This window comes from Xiphias gladius, chromosome 6 (genome assembly GCF_016859285.1).
Source record: "Xiphias gladius isolate SHS-SW01 ecotype Sanya breed wild chromosome 6, ASM1685928v1, whole genome shotgun sequence".
Lineage (NCBI taxonomy): Eukaryota > Metazoa > Chordata > Actinopteri > Istiophoriformes > Xiphiidae > Xiphias > Xiphias gladius.
Window position 1 is genome coordinate 18,654,512 of NC_053405.1, and position 21,335 is coordinate 18,675,846.

The 21,335-nt window shown below is 39.8% G+C and overlaps 1 protein-coding gene across 2 annotated transcripts in view; it reads left to right on the forward strand.

The window, feature by feature from the left end:
* The window catches only part of atf6 (activating transcription factor 6), a 31,102-nt gene extending 9,790 nt beyond the window's left edge, over window positions 1–21,312 (forward strand). Inside the window, exons 8-16 of one of the 2 annotated variants that reach the window (XM_040129235.1) lie at window positions 2,484–2,669; window positions 2,893–2,984; window positions 4,376–4,525; window positions 6,092–6,187; window positions 6,312–6,414; window positions 7,228–7,292; window positions 8,480–8,591; window positions 12,120–12,204; window positions 19,280–21,312. In XM_040129235.1, the coding sequence (XP_039985169.1) occupies window positions 2,484–2,669; window positions 2,893–2,984; window positions 4,376–4,525; window positions 6,092–6,187; window positions 6,312–6,414; window positions 7,228–7,292; window positions 8,480–8,591; window positions 12,120–12,204; window positions 19,280–19,476 (1,086 nt within the window). In that variant the 3' untranslated portion in view covers window positions 19,477–21,312. Of the gene's footprint in view, window positions 1–2,483; window positions 2,670–2,892; window positions 2,985–4,375; window positions 4,526–6,091; window positions 6,188–6,311; window positions 6,415–7,227; window positions 7,293–8,479; window positions 8,592–12,119; window positions 12,205–16,343; window positions 16,913–19,279 lie in introns of those variants that run through there. The other variant, XM_040129234.1, reaches the window with a different exon arrangement.
* Window positions 21,313–21,335: the final 23 nt, after the last annotated feature.

Sequence of the window (21,335 nt, forward strand, 5' to 3'; positions counted from 1 at the left end):
ATATGTTGAAAATTTCAGCTCAATTTTGAGCTCTTGTTTTTGTCAGCAGTTGTTATAATGTGTAAATCTTGCTTTTGTGTCTTTTGGATTTTGAAATGAATGAATTGATTTTGTGAAATCAAGTTCCTAAAAAGTGAGTTGCAACACAAAATAGCTCTGAAAATCACAGGTTAACAGTTATTTCACATGTGGAGCGCTTGCCAGCGTTATAGGTGTTTTATGACCTACAGTAAAATCAAGCAACATTTTCACCTTGACTTGTTAAATGAAGCCCTTCCCATCTAGCTAGGTTAATGGTTCATCACACACTTCCTCCTAGAGTAACCCTTTGGATGCTGAATGGACAAGATGGAAAGTGTAGACCCTCAACAGCAGTGTGACAGTCAGGCATCTGGGGATCTGTTGCTATTTTCTTGTTGAGTCTTGCTTTTTTTTTTTTTTTCTCTCTTGCCTTCGCCGTTCAGAAGTTGTTGAGCAGGAATTCTTCCTTTCAGCAAAACCCTGCAGCATAATCATCCAATGACACACATTTATACCTAGGACTGATAAGTATACCAACAGCTCTCTGCAGCTGGCCACTGTGCAGTTCTACATGAGCTGGGGACATGTGCCCTGCCTATGGGCACCTATGGGCAGGTTTTTTTTTTTTGTTTGTTTTTTCCCCACGTTGACTTTTCCCACGACACTTAGATAGTTTGAGTTAGAACCAGTGTTAGTGTTAGCCTCCCACCCATTCATGGGAGTTTCATTAAGAAATGCCACTCTGCCAATTTTTGCCCCCTGCCCCACGTATCCCTCTTCAGCCCCATTGTGGTGCCGATGTGACGTTCCCCTTGCTCTCCACTCCCTGGTAACTGCTTACTTGCAGTGTTCCCAGGCTCAGGCTAGTGGCACAACTCCCAGATCTGGGCTGGGAGACAGAGGGGTTTCTCAGGAGACAGAACACAAATACAGGGATCCAAATAACTTAATCACCAGCGGGGCTATTAGGCCCAGGATCTTAGAGGCTTACCGCAGGGAGGGTGTTTGTGTATGGAGAAGGGCAGTAGAGGGGTAGTTGGAGACTGGATGAACAATGAAGGTGTTTGGTCACTGCCATGGGTTGTGTTAATTTGCGATAGGTCATGTCAAGATCTGTGCTATTTGGGGTTAGCATACAGGACTGTGATTTCAGGTCTCGGTTCACTTTCCTCCAGTGGAAATAAATCCCACTGCTCATGGTTACTGGAAACAAACTTTCAACGGCTCTTATTTATTTAGTTATTAATTTGTTTATTTTTACATAAATATTTTTTTGTGGTTTGGCTCACCCTTTTTAAGTTTAGACAGCTGATTTGAAAGAAAACTTTGCATACACAAATTTGGGAATCTAAACAGGAAAATGCAGAATATCATCTATTTATTTGCAGATTAACTTGAGCATGTCAGACTCTAATTACAGCAATTAAGACTAACTATGGTCGGACTTGTTTTTTTACATCTAGACCTATAGTATACATAGTGCCACAGTGTTTATGTGTCTCCGATGTGAACCCATTTTTCAAAGACTGACACACTCCGTAAACATATCCTTCTTCATTTATGGAACAGAGGCATTGCAAGAGACCTCTTGACCTCTCAGATGATGCCGATGTAAATATTTTCAAGCAGAAGCTTGATCGCGTGCACTTAAGGATTCTTTAGAGCGATGTTAAAGCCGTGATTTGTTGCAGAGGAGCCATTAACCTTGCAACACATCTTGAACGTATCTATTTATCATTCTGTCACTGTAGTAAACTGGAGCATCAGCAGCCAGGGAGTTCACCTGGTGAGAATAACAAAGTCGATCCAGGCTTTTATGTCAGGTTCTTTGTTTCTTCCATTGACTTTCTCAATATGTCTGTCTTTTTACAGGTTGTTTCTCTCTAAAGCCAGTGTCCCCTTCTCAGACTTCTGCTGTCTTCTTTCACTTCTTGTTTTACAGAGTCCGACAGTGTTGTTCAGGTTACCACATCATGAGTATGGTCGAGTGGGTGTTGGTATAAAAAAACTGAAAAGATTGACAGAGCAGATGCTAGGGCTCTAGTGTGGGGACGGCAGTAAATATGGACAAGCATATATGACATGCTTATCTAAGACTGACTGTACTATTATTTTTCACATACCTAAATGTGTGCACGTTGTTTTTTTTCCTACTTATCTTCTAGACACATGTTTGGGTGGTTTAACAGAGAGAACTTGCTTATACAGTATGAATGAAAAGCCATTTATAACCACATACCCTTGAGAGCATAGATAGACATTATGTCACACTAGTGAGAGGAACCTAAGATCCAAAACCCAACAGGTGGCTCAGGCCTTTCACTGCATTCTCACAATAACCACCCCCTTTCCTGTTTGGATAGGTGTCAAGTGGATGAAGGACGAAATAGATGACTTGACATGAGTAATAACCTATGTCAAATGTTATTCTTGTGTCTTTGTTTCTGTCTCTCTTACCTCAGTCGAAGTTGTCCCAGAGGCAGCAGCGCATGATAAAGAACCGTGAGTCAGCATCCCTGTCTCGGAAAAAGAAGAAAGAGTATCTTCTGTCGCTGGAGGCTCGCCTGAAATTGGCATTGTCTGAGAATGAGGCTCTCAAGTGTGAGAATGGGAACCTCAAGAGACAGCTGGAGGGCCTGCTGAGTGAGGTGAGAGGCTAGAAGCTACAGTTTTGCCAATGTTTCCACACAGCCTACACTTCTGCACAGATAAGGATGCCTGTGCACAGTGGAAATGCTTAAAGGCTGAAAAGTAACTCAGTAAAACCTATGAGGGAGTTAACAAAAAAAGACAAAAACTGTGCATCATATATGATTTATATCTATGATTTGTAGTTTGCGAAATGATGTGGTTCCTTCCTTTTCCCTGCAGAACACAGTACTAAAGGCGACAGCACCCAAGAGGAGAGCCGTGTGCCTCATGGTGGTTTTGGTGTTCTTCGTGTTTAATGTTGGACCAATGAGGTGAGCATGTGACAGTGAATGTGAAAAAATGGGAAGCCCCGTGACTCATTGTGGGAATCAAGCCTCCTACATGAGACACTGCACAAAAAAAGTTTATTCAAAACAGTGCAGAAGCAGTATTTAGTATTTAGTTATTTTTATCTTCTGAACCTACTTCATCCATATCAAAGGTGACAAAGTTGATAAACAACTCTCTATCTTTTTCCCACCAACGGGCTTGTTAATGTTAGTATTTAAGAAAAAAAATTGATGCAGACTTTGTTTCCTTGATGTACAATCCGTAATAATGTAGTCCAGTTATTCACACACTGTACAAGTCCATTCTTATCCTGACTGAAAGTGATGTGGCTGGTAAAGCAACTGACAATTAGTAGTTCATCCATGCCGCAATGCTCTTGTGTGTATGCTCCAGTCTTCTGATGTTGTTATAGTGATGTCAGAGTTTATAGGACTTCATGACTAGTGGGCAAATTAGCCTCGAAACAACCTGCTTGGCGGGGGGGTTAAACATTTACCACTTACAAATGTTTAAAAATTAAAAAAAAACATTTCAGGCTACATAACAAGTATAAAACATTTGTATCTGGCAGCCTTCTTGTCCATGCTTGTAATATTAACAAATGTGACAAATTAAGATGAGTTATATAAAACTACACTAGGGAAAGTGAGCTTGATCCCACCCAGCTAGCAGATGGAGGGATTGTGTAATTCCTCACTCTAAAGCTCACAGTTCACCTCCAACTATAATGACAGATTCTCTGTTCTCATGTCATGAAAATGTTTGTTTTCTCCCAGGAATAACTTCTCCACAAGGATGCAAGCATCTACTTGTTGGACTTGTTGGTTTTGATTATCTGCATGTGCTCTGTGCTGGGAATGTGTTCTTTCAGTTGTTCTCTAGAGAACAACTGAAACGTTTTCATGTTTAACCATGAAAACGTTTCTTGGGACCCATCAATGAGTTTGCTTTTGCGACTTGAGTGGCATTCACAGTAGCTAAACTCCGTGTGCGTCTGTACATGTGCTTGCATCTGTGTGTTTTGTATTCGGGCTCTCCTTTGGAATGTAAAATATGCCCGCTTTTGAGGTCAGATCCCTTTGAAATGAAAATGCCACCCAGTGTATTAATACTGTTGAAAGAGACTGTGTGTATTTTTGCTTGTGTGTGTGCCCCGGCATGCTTTGGGTTATGCAGTCTAGATCAGAGTTCAGATTCTGCTGCTTGGCTAAAAACGAAAACCCTCCTGTGCACAGGATGTGGGCCACATGGAATTCAGTGGTCATTTCAGTCCAGTACCAAGTTCTTTTCAGTTTGTTCCCTCCATTGCAAGTTTCCTGATTTTACCTCACCTGTCCCTTTTCCTTACCTCCCCTGTCTTGTATTTCATCAGTTTGTTTCAGGGTGACCCAGGCTCCAAGCTCGAAGTTGTTTCCATGCAGCACAGCGGCAGACACCTGCTGGATTTCTCCCCAGAGGCAGAAACTGAGGTCGTGATGGGCCCCGAGCCCCTCGGCAGCGGCCCCCCTGAGATGGCCGACAGGTAATGACCTCACCCCCCAGAACACCTTTTCACAACACTGTATTTAACCACCATGTCATTGAACCAGGAAGCACCTGTGCCTGGGCTCAGTCTGAACTGGTACAGCTCATTACAGCACACGTAAGCACATGCGCCAACCGATTACCAACTCTGTCCAAACGTCTGCCTGATGAATGCCTCCAGGCCCCTGGCTAGTTGGTCAGCAGTTGTGCTTTGAGTAACAAGGTGGGAAATTGGGGTCAGGCCTTGTTTGACATCCAGCTTTATATTGCTAGTAACAGTTTATTTTTCTAAAGGGTTATATATTTTTCTTTCTTTTTTAAATGCACTAGAGGACCAGCAGTCTCATTTGTAAATTGCTTGTTGGGCACATTACCTGCACCCCCATGTCCTTAAAATGATGTTTTGCTAGGTGGTCAGAGCGTCTGATGTATGCATGGCATTGCCAGCCTGTGTTGTGTCAGATCTCTGCGTAGGGTATGTCACATGTTAATGCAAACCATTCATCTGTAGTATCAGGTTTCCCATTAAACCAGCGCAGGCAGGAAGGAACACATTAGCTTTTACAAAAGGGATGACAGCACCAAATGCAGCAGAGAGGAGGATGACGGGGGAGGTATGCAACCTAATCTTGGGGTTCCACTGGGCAGAAAGTTGTGTGTGCAGGAAGGTTAATATGGGCCCCTCAGTTATAGCTATGATCGGGCCTCCAGGGTCTGACATGTTGTCTCGCGGAACCATTTACAAGACATTTTGAGAAGGGAACGCAAGGCGTAGTCAACGTTTCGGCTCAGGTCAGGGAGGCCCAGGGGAGGGACTACGTCACTGGCACACGTTTTTCTTAACAAGCCCCCTTCAGGTGGGCACTGACTGTGGACAGTCTACATCAGCACGTCAAAGCAACATAATCATTCACTCGCAAAAAAGGTATAACAGTTGCAATTAAAGTCTCAGTAACATCTGAGGAAGAAAGTCATTCAACGTGCTATTAACTCATAATGTATGCAAACCCCACTACGGTAACAACCAAGGCTTTTGGGCTGTCATTGTCCATAATCAGAACGGGTCTGACCTACTGGGCGGTACTGCCCACTTCTCTGTAGCATGTTTATGATGACTCTGAGCAGGATTTATGGCAGCATGTGGACAAATCATGTCAGAGTTTTTTCACTTCCCGTGCAAGTCAGCGTTTTTGTTTGTACATTCAGAGAGTGAAGCTCTGCCTCCTCTGCATGTCAAGTAAAAAAAACAAAACTCAGTAGTAGCCAACAAAATTCAATTGAGATATAATTGCCCCCACATTGAAGCCATGCTGGTTTCTTTATGGCACCCTTTTGCTTCCCGTTACCAAATTCACTCAGTGTGTTTCACCTCTTTCTGAGGGCAAGCAACAATGTTGGCTCTCAGTTTGCATTCAAAGCATATTTTCATCATGTGGAAAATGTTTTTACCAGATTTTTATTTGAAATTCTTACACATGATTTCAGAGCCTCTGAACAGCCTTGTAAACTTATCGCCTTTCTCCTCGTTTAACAGCCTCTGTCTGCTTTTTATTCTATGTTGTAGCTCTGAGGATAAGGCCCTGATGGTGGTGAAGGATCCCATCTTCCTCAGACCTCCTCCCCCCTGCCAGCCTCCTGTTAACAGGACCAAGTGCATAGAGTAAGTTATGAACCCGTTAATGTATTTCCCAGTTGTATTTTTTCTCTTATCACATAAGACCACAAAATCAACCCAGTCTTACCTAATACGCAAGAAAACCCGCCGTGTTAAATTTGAATGGCAGGTTGGCCCATGAGTTGAGGGGTTGGGTCCACCGTCATGAAGTGCAGCAGACCAAATCCAGGCGCATGAGTAACAGCAATCACAAACCCACCAGGACCATTCTGGTAAGTCACAGCTGCATGAGTTGAAAAACAGGAAAACATATATAATGGTCCATGCAAAAATTTACACAGTGTTCAGTGTTGGCATTAAAGCTTATAAACCACAATTCACTTGTATTTCAAGCCAGTACTTTCAGTGTAAATGGGGGTTTTTGGCAAACCAAAACCTCTCTTTCACCACTGATTCACCTCTCCTCACACCTTCCCTTTTTCTGCCTCTCATTTCTCTTTATTGGGCTGAGTTTAATCCGGCTGCCCTGAGAAAGTAAACACAACACTTAGAGGGGCGCTGTAGGATTAGTGCCCCCTGCTCCTTTTTTCCATCATTTTTTTCAAATTCTGTCACACTAAGTCCAATCTACCAAGAGCTGCCCAGTTAGTATATACCCGTTCTTCATATTACTATAAACAGAAAGGTAGATGTGTTTATTTCTCACCTGTATTGAGCTTTTTTAGCACTATACACACACAATTAAACGTCATAGTATTTTAACATATGAAACTCCACAATACAAGTCATATAATTACTAAATAACTGTATATCTTTGAAGATTCTAAATGCCCTTGTGTGTAAGGCACTGTTTGACAAGTTTTGATAGCTGTCACCCTACAATGTAAACAGGAAAGGTTTGACTCAAGATCTCTTAACTACATGTGCTTTATTAGGAGAAGACCTTGGGACTGGAATGTGTGTGCTGATGTCTAGATTTTTTGATATGATGGTCACAGTGTTGCCGACAGTTTATTCTGCTCTCTCAAGGTTACTTGATATGATTATAAAGCGATTATAGTTAATTCTTTTTTTTTTCCTAACAGAAAGCAGAGAAAAAAGAGGCTGCCCAGATTTTGACAGTCCATTACACAGAAACTACTGAAGAAAAGTGAGTAAAGGCCCATTACAGTGCATTTATGTCAGATTCAAACAATGAAAAACATTTTCAGGTTGCAATTGTTTTTCTTACAAACATTCCTCAATTGTTTTAAAAGCTGCATCAAGCATGTTTTGACAGGTAGAGGGCAAAACATACTGTAGATATCGGAACACATTGACAGTAACTACTACTTGTGTGGTAAACCAACAATGTGTGGTAAATTAAAATGCTGAGTTGAAACCTGTTTAGAGTTGCAAACTCGAGTGTTTATCATCAGCAGACGTAGATTACTGCAATTGTGTTTTTCCAAGTCCATTACATAAAGAAACTATAGACATAACAAACTGGTATGTTTCATTGTTTTAGAGTTGTATTTGACTAAAGTGGGTCTGTAAATGAAACATTTCTGTTTCTATTTTCCCATTTTTGGAGTGTGTCCGCTTGTTGGTTTTTACAATGTGGCCGATTTGTGAGGGTGATTGTTTACTTTTTTTTTTTTTAAGGATGACCATTGTACACTGCTCGGAGGTTTGGCAGTCAGTACGAACTTTTTCAGCTGGACTGCACTTTGTGGTTTAGATTAGCCAGACTGAGTCCATAGTTCTTTGGCCACTTAAATTTTTTTTCCTAGTTGTAAGTCTGACTATGAAACACCCAAATCTACAGGACAAAACAGGGAAAATCCCTTTCAAAAATCGACCTCTGGTTGGCCAGAATGAAAATAACAAAATACACAGAAAATTCCAATTTCAAGTGTGACACAAACATTTTATTTTGGTTTTTATCCTCATGTCTGTGACCTTTTCATTGCATACATCTTGTTTAGAACCATTCATGCAGACCTGATCACAGCAGTAGAAGGTGGTGTTGTATCGGGGTTAAAACGGAAAGACATATCAAATAATACTAGTGTTTTAAAAATAATCTGATAATAAAGCTGTTAAAGAACTAAATCTGCATTATATTTGCAGAATATAATACATATTTCTGGCACAAAAAATTGATCAGCACTTAATCACAGATTAAAACTGACATGTAGAGTATCTAACTGTCAGTTTCGAAAAAACCCAAATCAATTGGTCTCAGACAGTTTCTGTCTGTCATGTTCTGTCTCCCTATTCCTGAATACTTTTATCAGTCTTTTTCAGTGTTCCTCATATTTATCTGCAATCCTATAATACTTCATCTGCCAACAGGAGCCCGGGCAGTGAGCTGCAGGTGTACTACGCACCTCATCACACCTACAGTGACTTCTTTGAAGAGATCAACCGTCGTGGCGACACTTTCTACGTGGTGTCCTTCCGCAGGGTAAGTTTCAGCTTGCCTGGGGTGTGACACTGATTTGAGAGGAGAAACAAGGGGAAGTTTTCATTGCTCAGCACTAATCAAGATTCATTCCCTTTTTGTCTGAAATGACATGTCCTTTTCCAAACTGACTATAAAAAGTGAGTAATTAATTATAGAAAGAGTAACCCATGAATCATAAATTATATGTAGTAGGTCTTTTCCCCAAAAGCAAGGATTGATTTGAGAGGAAAGTGGAGGGTGGGGAGAGGTTGAAATGCACATGCCAAGGGGTGTAACTACCCCTTTCCATTCCAGTTTCCTTAGTCCATTTTCAATCATCAAGATCATGTTTTAGTTTTTAGGCATGACCATATGTCATTGTTAATCTGGTTGGTCTTTAATCAATTTACCATTTTTCTACATTTGAAACTCTAAACCTGTTTTTAATTTTCTTTCTTGATATGATTAATTCCTGGATACCATATACAGAAAGAGTTCTTTGAATAGTTTTGTTTTGTTTCCTTTGAATACTGTCCTTTCTTCCCAAAAAGATATATTTTTTAGAGCTTCCAGCTGTACATCCTTTTGTTTTCACGTACTAACAGAATAAAAAATGAAAAATATTTTCTGGGGGGAAGCTTTTCTTTTTGAGTTTTATCAATTACAGCATGTGTTTCATAGTTATAAGAACTTGCTGCTCCATCTTTTGTTACTGAGCTGTGCCAAAAAACACACTTCCAAAGGTTCCCAAAAAGTATTGGCTAACAAATAGCTGAATCACCTATTGCTGATAACACATGCAATATGTTTCTTATCAAAAATGCATTTGGTCACTGTTCCAAAGAGCTTGATTAGTATTTCATATCACATTTATCACCTCTAGATACTCTGGGCGCTGTTGAGCTTTTAAATCCTCAGGATTACTCAGCGGGGCGTTTTGAAGCATGTGGTCAAAGATCAAGACCCCTTGTCACCAAGCTAGTGACAAAGGTCTGGCTCTGAGTTGCATGGTGACAGCAGGGACAATGGTAGCAATGGTGTACCCGATCTGAGGGCCTCTAGAGGTCAAGTAGCTGTCCTTCAGTTTCGGGCAGCTTTGTGTTGTGGAGGTGCAGTGAGGGTGTTACAGTTTATCCAGAATAAAAGAAATATCAAACTTTGTACGTTAGAATAAAAAAAATTAACATTACAGGGAAATAACCTTTTTGACACTTAAAACGTTTAATCACAACAGTTAAACAAAACGATACATTGTAATTCCTCAGGTTTGATTCTTACTGACCTGTTGACAAAAGGTAATGATAATATGCTTTATAATTATTTTAAAGCCTTAAATAACTGAGAAACCTGAACTGCAAAATGTTTGGCCTTTTTGCTTAAAAAAATGACATAAGATTGAAAGGTTATCAAAGTAGTTGCTGATTCATTTTCTTAAGAGGATTAATTGATAAATAGTTTCAGCTCTGTGAGGATATATTAATTTTTCTGACTTTCTTTAATTCTCTTCCTTTCATTTTATTCATTTACAGCAAGTGCTGTCTCCTTTATTACATGCCTGCTCCTTTTGGATATAAAGAATGTAGATTACAGACCTGTTATTTAGCGTGACCTTTTTAATTCTTACAGGCCTTTATTAACTTTTCTCAGTCACTTTATTTGCCTGTATTTTATGTCCACGGTTTAAGGGTGTGTATGTGTCTGCAAAAGCGGGCGGGCTTTTGTTTTTTTTGTTCCAGTCAGCATGAAGTTATTGCAAGACTGCCAAAGCTCTGGATCAAATTTCGAATCTGTTTAGATTTTACAGCCAATCACTACCAATTTTGACTTTTGTCCCTCTTTGCAAAAATCTTTCATAGAGATCATCATTACCTGTTTTTTCCCTTCTCGCCAGCAGTTGAGGTCGCTCTCTGCAGTATGTTGCAAACTCCAACATGGTCACACTTAGGTCAAGGTTACTTTAAGCCCTCAACAGATACATTATAACCTGTGGACTTGTTCAAGTGTAAAATGGGGTGAGGTGATGGAAAACATAACTCAACAACACCAAACTGTGGAACTGCTCTTACTCTACCATAATTTTGTGGTCTTGCTTCACTTCTCGTGCTGTTTTAGCACCTGTGACTTTATGTAAGGGTGCATTGAGGTGGGGTGGTGGAAACACTGTGGACCATGTCCAATAAGGATCAAGTAAAATTCACCTGTTGTCATGGCAGCTACAGCTGTTGTGTCAGCTTGACAACCTTGTCAGTCCCCTGATGATGAGCAGTAATGTGGTTGGTGTTTTCCTACCTCCTGCCACTCTCCAGGCACAGTCAAGGCACCCGCTCATTCATTTTTACTATTATAACACTCCCTTTGGTGGCTTTCAGCTAATCCCTAATGCCTTACAGTGCCATGAGCATGTCTGCCACACCAGAGCTTTTATTCAGACAGAGGAATTCTCATATGCGCAAGTCTTAGAGAGATTGGTAACCCTGTATCTCAAGCCTTTTACATTGCTCAATCCTATCTTCTCCCCATAGTCTCTTTCTTAACTTCAGACTATACTCCTGCCTGTCATCAACGTAACACCCCTCATTTTTCATTTTACCTAGACTGAGTTTTGTTTGTGTGCTGGAGTTAATCAGTTTTCAGTTGGTTTTTCGGTAGTTGGAAAGCGAAAGGAACGTCCATTCTTGCAGGTGATGGAGACCAAACCATGGGAATTACCTGTCTTAATTAATTTTTTCTCAAAGGTAATTTTTGTCAAAAATAGCAGCAACTGTTTTGTCACTTCATAGTAAAGTTCTTAATAAATCCTGATTATTTCAATGTTGCGGCTACACTCTCCATTCAAACTGAGAGAAGAGTATCTTCTGATGTCCTATCTCATTTTTAAATTCCATTAGGTCCTTATCTGAATTTAGTCAGTTGATTCTTAATTTCTCCACTCATTTCTAGCAGAAAGATCCTCATGCTGGTTTCAGATACTGCAGGGTTTAATTCACCAATCTTAGTATTACTTGAGTTAAATGATTTAAGTCATACTTTTTGAATCTGTTATTGTAGCTATAGCTCAACACTGCCGTTACCTTGTGTTTGTGAGTCACATGTCTTCACACATTAGTGTTAATCTCCACTGCAACTCCTTCTGAGAGGATATGCTTAAAACCATTCCTCCCATTGTTTAATTGAACAAAAGCTATTTTTAATAGCGCCAGTAACTGAAGTACTTTGCTGGTAAATGCCATTTTGATGTCAGACTTCTAGTGGATTAACAAATACAATAAGTGTGTCAAAATGGCCCCAGGTGAAGGTATTGAAATTAGTGTGAATTTTTTTATGGAAATTATTGCCTTATGCTAGGACCGTATAACCTTCTCAGATGACCCATGCATCACTGATAAACTAGTTTTTTTTACAAGCTCTTCAGTATGTCTAGTGTTATGGGTTATAGCTTTAGCTTCAAATCTTGATCAACAACTGGCAAATGCACGCAGCCAACCAATTTATTTGCTTCAATATTAGTTGTATTTTTTCTCTTGATGACCTTCTGTTCTTTGTTCTCAGGATCATCTTTTACTTCCTGCCACCAGCCACAATAAAGGAAGTCGACCCAAGATGTCTGTGGTATTGCCAGCCATGAACATAAATGGTAAGTGCTACAGCACAGGCACAACAGTTGGGTCAGTCAACAGAGAGTAACAGACTAAAGGGAAGCTGGGAGCAGATTCAAAAACACGTCTCCCCACAAGAATGCATTACTTGTGGCCTAAGACGCTTGTAAGGAGAAACCCCTACAACCAAAACAGAGCACTTTTGTTTTTAAGCCTATTAAGGTGATTCTGATCCTTTTTCTTCTTTAATGGTGTTTTGTGTCTAAAACTCTATTTTCCTGGAACTAGAGTTTATGTTGCCTGTTTAACTTAAATCAAATTTTCTTTGTAGATTCTCCTTGCCAAAACGTTTCTTTGACATCTGGCGTTTTGTTAGTAGATGATCTTTGCTCCTTCCCTCCCTCAGAGTCCTTTGTGGTTTCTGTTATGTCCTTCATCCCCTTACTATACTCTCTGATGCATTTAGCAATACTGTAAAGTGTCTGTATAGCCACTTACTGAACCACACACAGACACAAACATAAAATTTTCCAAAAGAAAATGACCACATTGAAAATGGAGGCCTGGACAGAGACTTGTATTTTGTTAGATGTACTACTATATTTTGTTAGATGTACTGCTATAGGACATATCAAAAATATTATTATATTAAAAATAGAATAATTTTCAGAAAACATTTATAAAATGCCCTTATGCTAGCCTACATGGCATCATCCTATACAACAGTTTTTTATTAACAAGGACAACAAGTGCTATCAGTACAAAGCACCCAAAAAAATGTCCCAGCCAGTGTCATCCAGAACTGTGGTTCCACTCCAAACTGTGCCACCTATAAGCAAGGCAAGTAATAGTTTGTGCAGCTTTGACACTTCTGCTACCTGCAAGCAAGGCAGAGTGTTGAAATTGGTTTCTGGTAGAGTATGTTTGAGATTTTACCCTTCATTTTTCTAGCAAATACTGGAGAGTTTTTGCTGTTTGTAGTGTCGTATCCTCTTCAGCCTGCTTAATGTGAGTTTGTTAGTATGTTACATGCCAGGTAGGAGTAGTTTAGATAAGAAGTCATCACTGTAGATTTATTATTCTGGACATATAGGATTTTGAGTTTTGAAACAGCCAGCAGTGCATCACTTGGTCCTGAAACTGTTTCTCACTGTAATTGTTGCACATAATGGCTGCATGCTATTGATTTAAAAAGTCAGATTACCTTCAAGCAAATACAGGACCCCTTCAGATTGTATAGCAGGGATATAGCTCATCTAGACTGCTTCATTCCCTCTTAAAGAGTACAATTGCTGTCCACAGCTTGTCAGTGTGGGTGGCAATCAGAGTGAACTTGGTTGCAGCTTCGGGGGTGGTTTAGACGAGCCCATTTGAGAAGCAATCATCCGTTTATTTGACCACCTGTCCTCAAAAACAAACGCAAACATTTTAAAACTGGTATACATGAGATGCGTCTTAGCATCTAAACACTTGATCAGCAATAACCTTGTACTACCATTGGCACATTTGTTGCCAAATTGTTTTCAAAGAATCATTAAAGTCCACATATGTTCTTGATTTGAATGAGCTCATCATAACTTTTCTCCATGGCCCTCAGATCTGCTGGATTATCAATGCAGCATTTCAAAGTCAGGTCACCAGAGGTTTCAGTGGAAATAAATCTTATATGTCCACATAATGCAGAGTTAATTATCATTTTCACAGTGCCTGCAGGACAGCGAACTGAAAGGAAACCTACCCAAGTGTAACAGTTTATGTAGGGTGTGAGCAATTAGGAAGACAGCCTGTTGATTTTGGCTGTTTAACTGACATTTTATCAGAAATCCTCTGTGGCAAAGCACCAGCAACAGATTTGTTCAGTGTTTCAACCAGCTCTAGGAGGTGTGAGTCAGTGGAATACGAGCCTCTTACTCAGCATGGAAGACATGGCCATTGGGAAATAACTTTTTTTTCTGGGAGGACGTTGTTGGAGATGAAGATTGATGAAGGTAAACATTGTTCTTGGTCGGTCATGCCAGGGAGGAATGTTAAGGTCTCTGCTGGTCAGATGGCCCATTGAAATAGCACCAAATAGTGAAATCCAAGACCTCCCTTTCAGCTAATTGTTGAAATGGCCGAACAAAGGTGGCATTCAGGGAGAGATACAAGGTCTTGAAAGATTATCTCAAGAAAGAGGTCTTCTATTTGCACGATCTGTCATTGATGTTTGCTGTCGGCTACAAATTTAAAACATTTCCTTCTTCTTTGCTTATACCTTAATTTTTTTTTAATGTTGGTGGGATCATGTGGTGTCTTTTAAATAGAGGGCTAACAACAGTTTTATGTTAGCACAGATGCATGTTCAGTAGCTTTAGTTTCAGATGCCATAACTGCTCCTCTGGGTAGATCCTCACTGACCAGACAGTGAGGACTGTAGTTAAAAACCAAGCCAACAGAAGCTGACAAAGCAAGGGATGGTGGAGATTCACTAGTAGCGCAAAACCTGCATGGTCTTCCCCCCGTTACATACAAAACCCCATCTGTCATGAAGATGACAGCCTTTAAGTAGCATTTTAGATTCATGTTGTCTTGGTTTGAAACTCTGACGTGATGAAGTGCAAATGTACATTTTTAGATGGGGGAGACCCTTCAAAAAGCAGAAACACTGTCCTCTTTCTGGAGCCTGATTGCTTGACAGTGGAGGATAATTCTTTCCAGCTCCCTGTTGCTGCACTCCTTTAGGAATGCCTTCCTTCTCCAGTCACTAAATGGTTTTCATCTGGAGGAACTGGATAGACTCTGCTAATCTGGAGTGATCGTTTGGTCTGTCTTGGTCAGTAACTAAACATCGAAGTGAGAGACTTTGATGTAAGCCGTCGTCTGTTTCTGTCTTGCTGGTTGTCCACGGTTCAAGGGTTCTGTTAAAGTTACTTGACCTTGACCTCCTTGATTCCCTCTGAAAACGCATCTGGCTGAGCGGTGGCTCCTTATAAGGACTGAAGGGTGTGTTTATTTAATGATCTTCTGAGTTTGAAAGTAGCTCAATCAAGTGGAAGTGACATGTTTGGAGGAGAGGAATGTTTTGGAGATGACATCATTTACAGGTGGATCGACCGTGGGACAGCAGTCTATTTTTACTGCACTGAGACTGTACATGTGCACTGTAGCTAACAGGCAGCTTTCACTTGGGGTGCAAGCTTGAGCCCCACACCACTGAAGGAATTGGCAATTTTCCTACTTCTCTAATCTAAACAGAACATCCCCACCAGTCCTCTGAAATAGAGTGCACTCTCGCCAACCCAAATGTCTAACCCTTGCCATCCTTAAATACCCAAAATAAAATTCGAAATTGTGCAAGTGATTATTTGCCTCACTCAGTTAGTACTTTATATTTAAGGCTTGTCATTAGCCAAGCTAGTTTAGTGGCTCTATTGACGGCAATTTCAGTGGGTCAATCGTCAGTCCACCACCTTTAACCAGACTGAAAAATCTTAGCAACGTTTGGATTGATTGCATTGAAATTTGGTACAGATATTCATGGTCCCTTCAGGATGAATTGTAATAACTTTGATGATCTATTAACTTTTCCTCTAGTGTCTAATTTTTCCAGTTCTTCACTGAGTGACTAGATACCCACAGAAGGAATGGGATTCCAGTCAGCCTGAGCTGTACTTTCTGTTTAGTGCAAAACTGCCAATGTTAGCATGCTAACAGACCCAACTAAAATGATGAATAATGTAATACCTGCGCTATACCTGCTAAAGCAGGTTTATGAGCATGTTAGCATGCTGACATTATCATTTAGCTTAAAGCACTGCTGTGCCTAAGCACAACCCCAAAAAGCTGCTATGGTTGTAGACTCTTTTCGTCTTGTTACTGCCTGTGAGATTCTTGACTACTTTTTAAAAAAATAGTTTTATTGTTCCCCTTTGGCTTGTGCATTATAATGTAGAACGTCCCACTCATTCATATACAAAAAATCGTGTTATCCTGTAAATAAAGATGAGCATATTGGTGGAATTTTCTGAAAAAAAAATCAGAAAATTGGCTGGATTAGTAGGTTATGTGAATGTTTAAGTTGCCCAAATGACATCCTATTAGACCCTAATTTATTTTTATTGACTCAAAGCATGTCTTGTAATTTTGTGATTTTTGATGATGAATTGCTTCCTTTCTCATGTTTAAAAAAAAAAAAAAGCTTTCCTCATGAGTGTATCCTCAGAGTCTGTGCCAGTCTGGCAGCCACCATCCTCCCAAGAAGTGCTCTCAGGTTTCCTCAGATGCATCATTGCCAGACATCAGGTCTTTATCAGCACACACCACCTCACTGTGTCGCTGAAACTCTCTGGAGCATCTCCAGATGGCACCAGTAAAAGGGGGAAGGAGACCACGCAGAGCAGGACGGCAGATTTGGCAGTCTTTTCAAAGAGCTGCTGTTTGAAGTTTGGCCTCGTGGCTGTGTGTTTGTGTGCTTCCTTTTCCACTGTTCAAGCCTCTCAAGCAGTTAGCTGAATAGCAGTTAGACAGTTTGGTAATTTGCTGAAAGATGGATATAAACAGTGTGGGGGATTGAATTTGAGTCTTAGATAATGGTTAGATTATGGCCCACAATTTACAGTGTACTTATTTTGTAACTGTTGTGCCTGTAACATAATTATGGGGTACAGCATTCTCATTAACGGGTAACAGAAAGTCTCAGAATAAAGACTTAACAACTTTAATTGATTTTTTTTTTTTACAAGCTGTAAACACAGCATTGACATATCATCACTTTTGCCTGTGTACATGTCCAGCAGACATGATGCAACATTAACATTCATTTAAAGTCATGTTTCTGTCCACCTGATGAATCCACTGAAGTCCAATATTCACTTTCCTTTTATTTCTGTTTTGCACTCCATCAACTCCTGAGGGAAATATCTGGCTCATAAGTTGTTAAATGTGCCGCGAAGTTCACCAGCTAGTCTAACCTTGTTTAGGAATAATATGATCACTTATCAGTTATGGGGTACAGTAACTTTAGAATGTGGGGCAAAACAATTATTGCATGGTAAATATGGTGAAAGTATCTCACTGGAATGGTGGATTTACAGACTTAGCTGGCCACCTTAGACACCTCTTTATGAGCTCAGTACAAAATATGGTGGTGGTAATATGAAGCATTGTCTATTATCTTCTCATTGTATGTACTTACGGAGTAAAGTCAAGGCATAACTACTGTATATGACGTTGACTTTGAAGGGACTGGTAAACTCCAGTTCTTACAAACCCACAGGGTGCTATCACTAGCCAGTACTGCTGCCTCCTGCCGCAGTTATTATTCCTAAATTATTTTGAAATATTTTGAAAAATAGTAGCATAGTAATAAAGCTACAAGTCTTTCAAAATTACAAAATTGGTACCTCTTCTATTCAAAGGCTTCTTCTTGGTTGTGCTTCTGGTTGTTCCATGCCATTTTTTAGATCTCATTATTTTGTAACTTTACTTTATTCGCATTATATCAATTTGCACATAAGACTTCACCAATTGCGCTATCTATGTTTTAATCTCACATTTATTATTTAATTGAAATTTGCTAAGCAGTTGTAATGTCAGAGCAGTTTGTTTTGTAGTGAATACAATCAGCAAAGGCTTGACTGTGCAGCAGTAACAGGAACTTGAACTGATGGAGAAGGGAATCAGTTATGATCTCTTCAAGCTACATGGAGATACACAGAGAATAACTTTTCCAGCTCAACTTCAGACAGGAGCCTAATTTCACATAGACATAGCGTGACGAAGAGTTAAATCCAAACCCTGAGGGTGATTTCCAGAGATGTCTTTTTGGAACACTGACGCCATCTGAAAAGTTCAAGTTTCACTGCAGGTGCAAAAGAGGAAGCTCAGTGGTAGATGAAGTCATACTCAGCATTACGCCTTCTAACCATCTAATGATATGAACATCCGTGGAATCTTCCAGCTACAGAAGGAGGCATTGTATAGACTTTGTACAATCGGATAAACTCTCTGTGCCTAAGAAGTATACGTCCATGGAAAAACTGCAGAAAGGCAGACAAAGCTGATGTCTTGCACAGGTGTCTCTGGAAAAAGACTGCAGCTTTTAAACAACTTGCAGTGCTCAGGCATTTTAAAGACGCCTACAGCTCAAATTCTGGGTCATATAAGGGTGCACTAAACTGATTTAAGTGTGTTTGGCTTGTGTGCTCCACATGGGGACCATTGTTATCATTTCTAGCGTACAAAAGAAACCGCAAGTTTTTAAATTGACTGTTAACGTAAGTACACAAGGGATCCATCGGCATGTCGTTAATAGCTTTTTCTAGCAAAAGAATTTTGAAGAAAGTGTCCACTTGAAAGGATGTTCTTCCCCCAGGCCAAGTAAAGTTTAGCTTTGGGAGACCACAGACCATGAACCATGTCGTAGTCTCAAGGCCAGCATCTTTTTCCCAATTTGAATTTCCCAAGATAAAGCCAGAGTACAGTAACTGCTTGAAAATGAAAATGTATTTAATCGTTGATAAGCTTTGAGTTTATCATCACACCATCTGCAGTCTCTAGTGTTTCTTCACACACATTAGCCTGACTCATCAACATCAATCACTTGCAGAGTCTCCTCCTTTCTTCTCTAAAAACAAGAAGAAGCCTCAAGGATCCTGACTCATCATCAGTTATCGTGCTCTCTCTTTCTCTCCCACACTCTTACCAGACTTTCCTGTCTCAAATGTGCAGGTCCCGCTTTTGTTTAGAGCTGTTTTGTTTATCTCAATGTAGGAGAAATCCAGTATGTGACTCACCTCTGGAGTCAATCTGTAACTAAGCCTCCCGCCATACTCACTGCGGTTCTCATCCCCCCCAGCTGCCTTAAACAATACTTCTTTATACTCCCCGTTATACTCCCAGAATATTATCACGTCTCTCTACAGCAAACACAACAAAAAAAACTTGGTAGTAATAATGACCACGTGAAATCATTTTAAGCAAGCACTCTTTCTCTTGTGTTAAATCTTTTCCCATGATACAAATCCACTGTTGATTGAGCATTTACACAAATTAAACTGGAATAATTTTTTTATTTATACACTGATTGAAACAGCAATAAGTAACAACTCTTTTCTTCCTTCCATGCTATTACAGACAGCATCATCAGGGACAAAGAGTTTGAGGTGATGATGCAGATCGACTGTGAAGTAACGGACACTAAGATCCTCCACATCAGGTCTTCCACCATCCCACCTTTGCTCCGGGTCAACCACACAGACAGGTTTTACCAACACTCCCAAACTGACAGTCAGGCCGCACCTCCCGTCGGTGTGCTAATGGGGTCTGCCTAAGATCACCATCAGCACCTGTGTTAATTATAACTCCTCAACAAAACTCATAAAGACGAACTCAAGATAAAACCTGAGTTAACACTTTATTTGATTGATGAATCATAGTTTAAAGCCGGTGTGCTCCCACTGACTTTATGTTTGCGACTGAGATGCAAATGAATGTGCTCTGCAGAAATCATTACAATACAAAGCTAGCTCAAAGGTTTTCGGCAACAGTCAGCCACATTCTTTATTAGGACTGATATCTGGAGGTAGTCTGTAACAGGGTCTGAGCAGACACTAGGTCCTTGTGTGGCAAAACTGACTTTTCCCTGTGACCCCAGACGCCCCACATAAGGGTAATTGCTTAGCGGCAGGGGGCAGAGCATTGAACCCTGAGTCACCCCATCATAACACAAATACTTTTACCCCATAGCAGCTCTCCTCAAGTCTACTCTTGTTTTTTGTTTTAGGACAAAGCTTAGAAAACAAATTGGTATAAACCTAAGATTTACCTACTTCAAATTTTAATTAAGACAGAAAAATACATTTGTAATATCAGTTTTGAGAAGCACAACAAATTCTGTGTTTGTTTCTTAGCTAGAAAATGGAGTGCTGTAATTGTCTCTCTTACTCAGTTTTAGTCTCTTTGACTCTCTAAAAAAAGCAAATTTCATTAGTGAAAGTTTATTAGTGAGATGCCAGATTAGTTACACGCAGCACCAGGGGCATTCAGTAAACTCAGGAAGTCAGGTGATCTGTCAAATCTAACAGGCTAACCACTATGTTGTTGGTTGGTTTCCATTTGGTGCTCTGTTTTTAGCATTGTATCGATGAAGAATTTCAGTTCTTAATTTCGGGTCTTTGCACTGTGCTTCACTTATATTATTGAGCAAATTCAGATACTGTACATATTTATTTCAATTATTATGTAACAGTAATGGCAACTTCTGCGGTGTGATGCAGTGTGATGCAAATTTTTAAATATTAAAAGAAAGGAAACATAAGTGCAAATGTAGAGACTGGGAGAGTTCTTTAGTGTCAGTTCACTGGCTGGACATGCAGAAATTTAATCCTGGAAAAATGTATTGTCATCAAGTTTGAAATCCCCACTAAAAAAAGCCACTGTTTGTCATAAATAACCACTGGTGAAAAAAATATAGTTTGAGTCCTGACTTCTCCGTCCACCGGCTAAACTGCACTTTATTTTGTGCACTTAACCACATATTGAAATTTGAACCTACTGGAAATTCTTATTTTAAAAATTGTGTGGATTTATGATAGATTTTAGTACTGAGTTGTTGGAAACATTTGCACTATAAATGCAGAACCTGGGAAGTTGAGTTCTGGCTTTGAATGCCTTATTTTGATGTGTCTGTAACCTTGTTTTGACTACCTGTAATTTGGGGGTAAAATTGATATTAAATAAGAAATTATACATCATCAGAATTGCTAACCTTCTTCTTATTCCTGGCGAGATTTTTGTATATGTTGATAAAGCAACATACTATACTTCTGTAACTGAAAGTGCATTTCTTTTGTGTACATGATGGTACAGATGGTTACTTTTTAGCTCAACAAATGCCTGTAAAAATTGTTCAGAAAAAAAAAGCCTTTTACTTGTGTTGTTCTAAGCCAGGCCTTCTTTGTGTGTAATTATTTTCCCTCATTTTGGTTTGAAAAATATATTTTATTCACCCATTGTTTTCAATACATCCCGACAGTAGTTATGGAGAAGAGTATAATAAAAAACTTGTGAGGTTTTGTGTTTTGTATTCAATTATGTGCATAAACCAAAATAAACACTGGATTTTTCTCTAACTATACCTGTATGTGCATCTTTTGGGCTGTTGGGGGAAATCGTATTACTGCATTTTCTA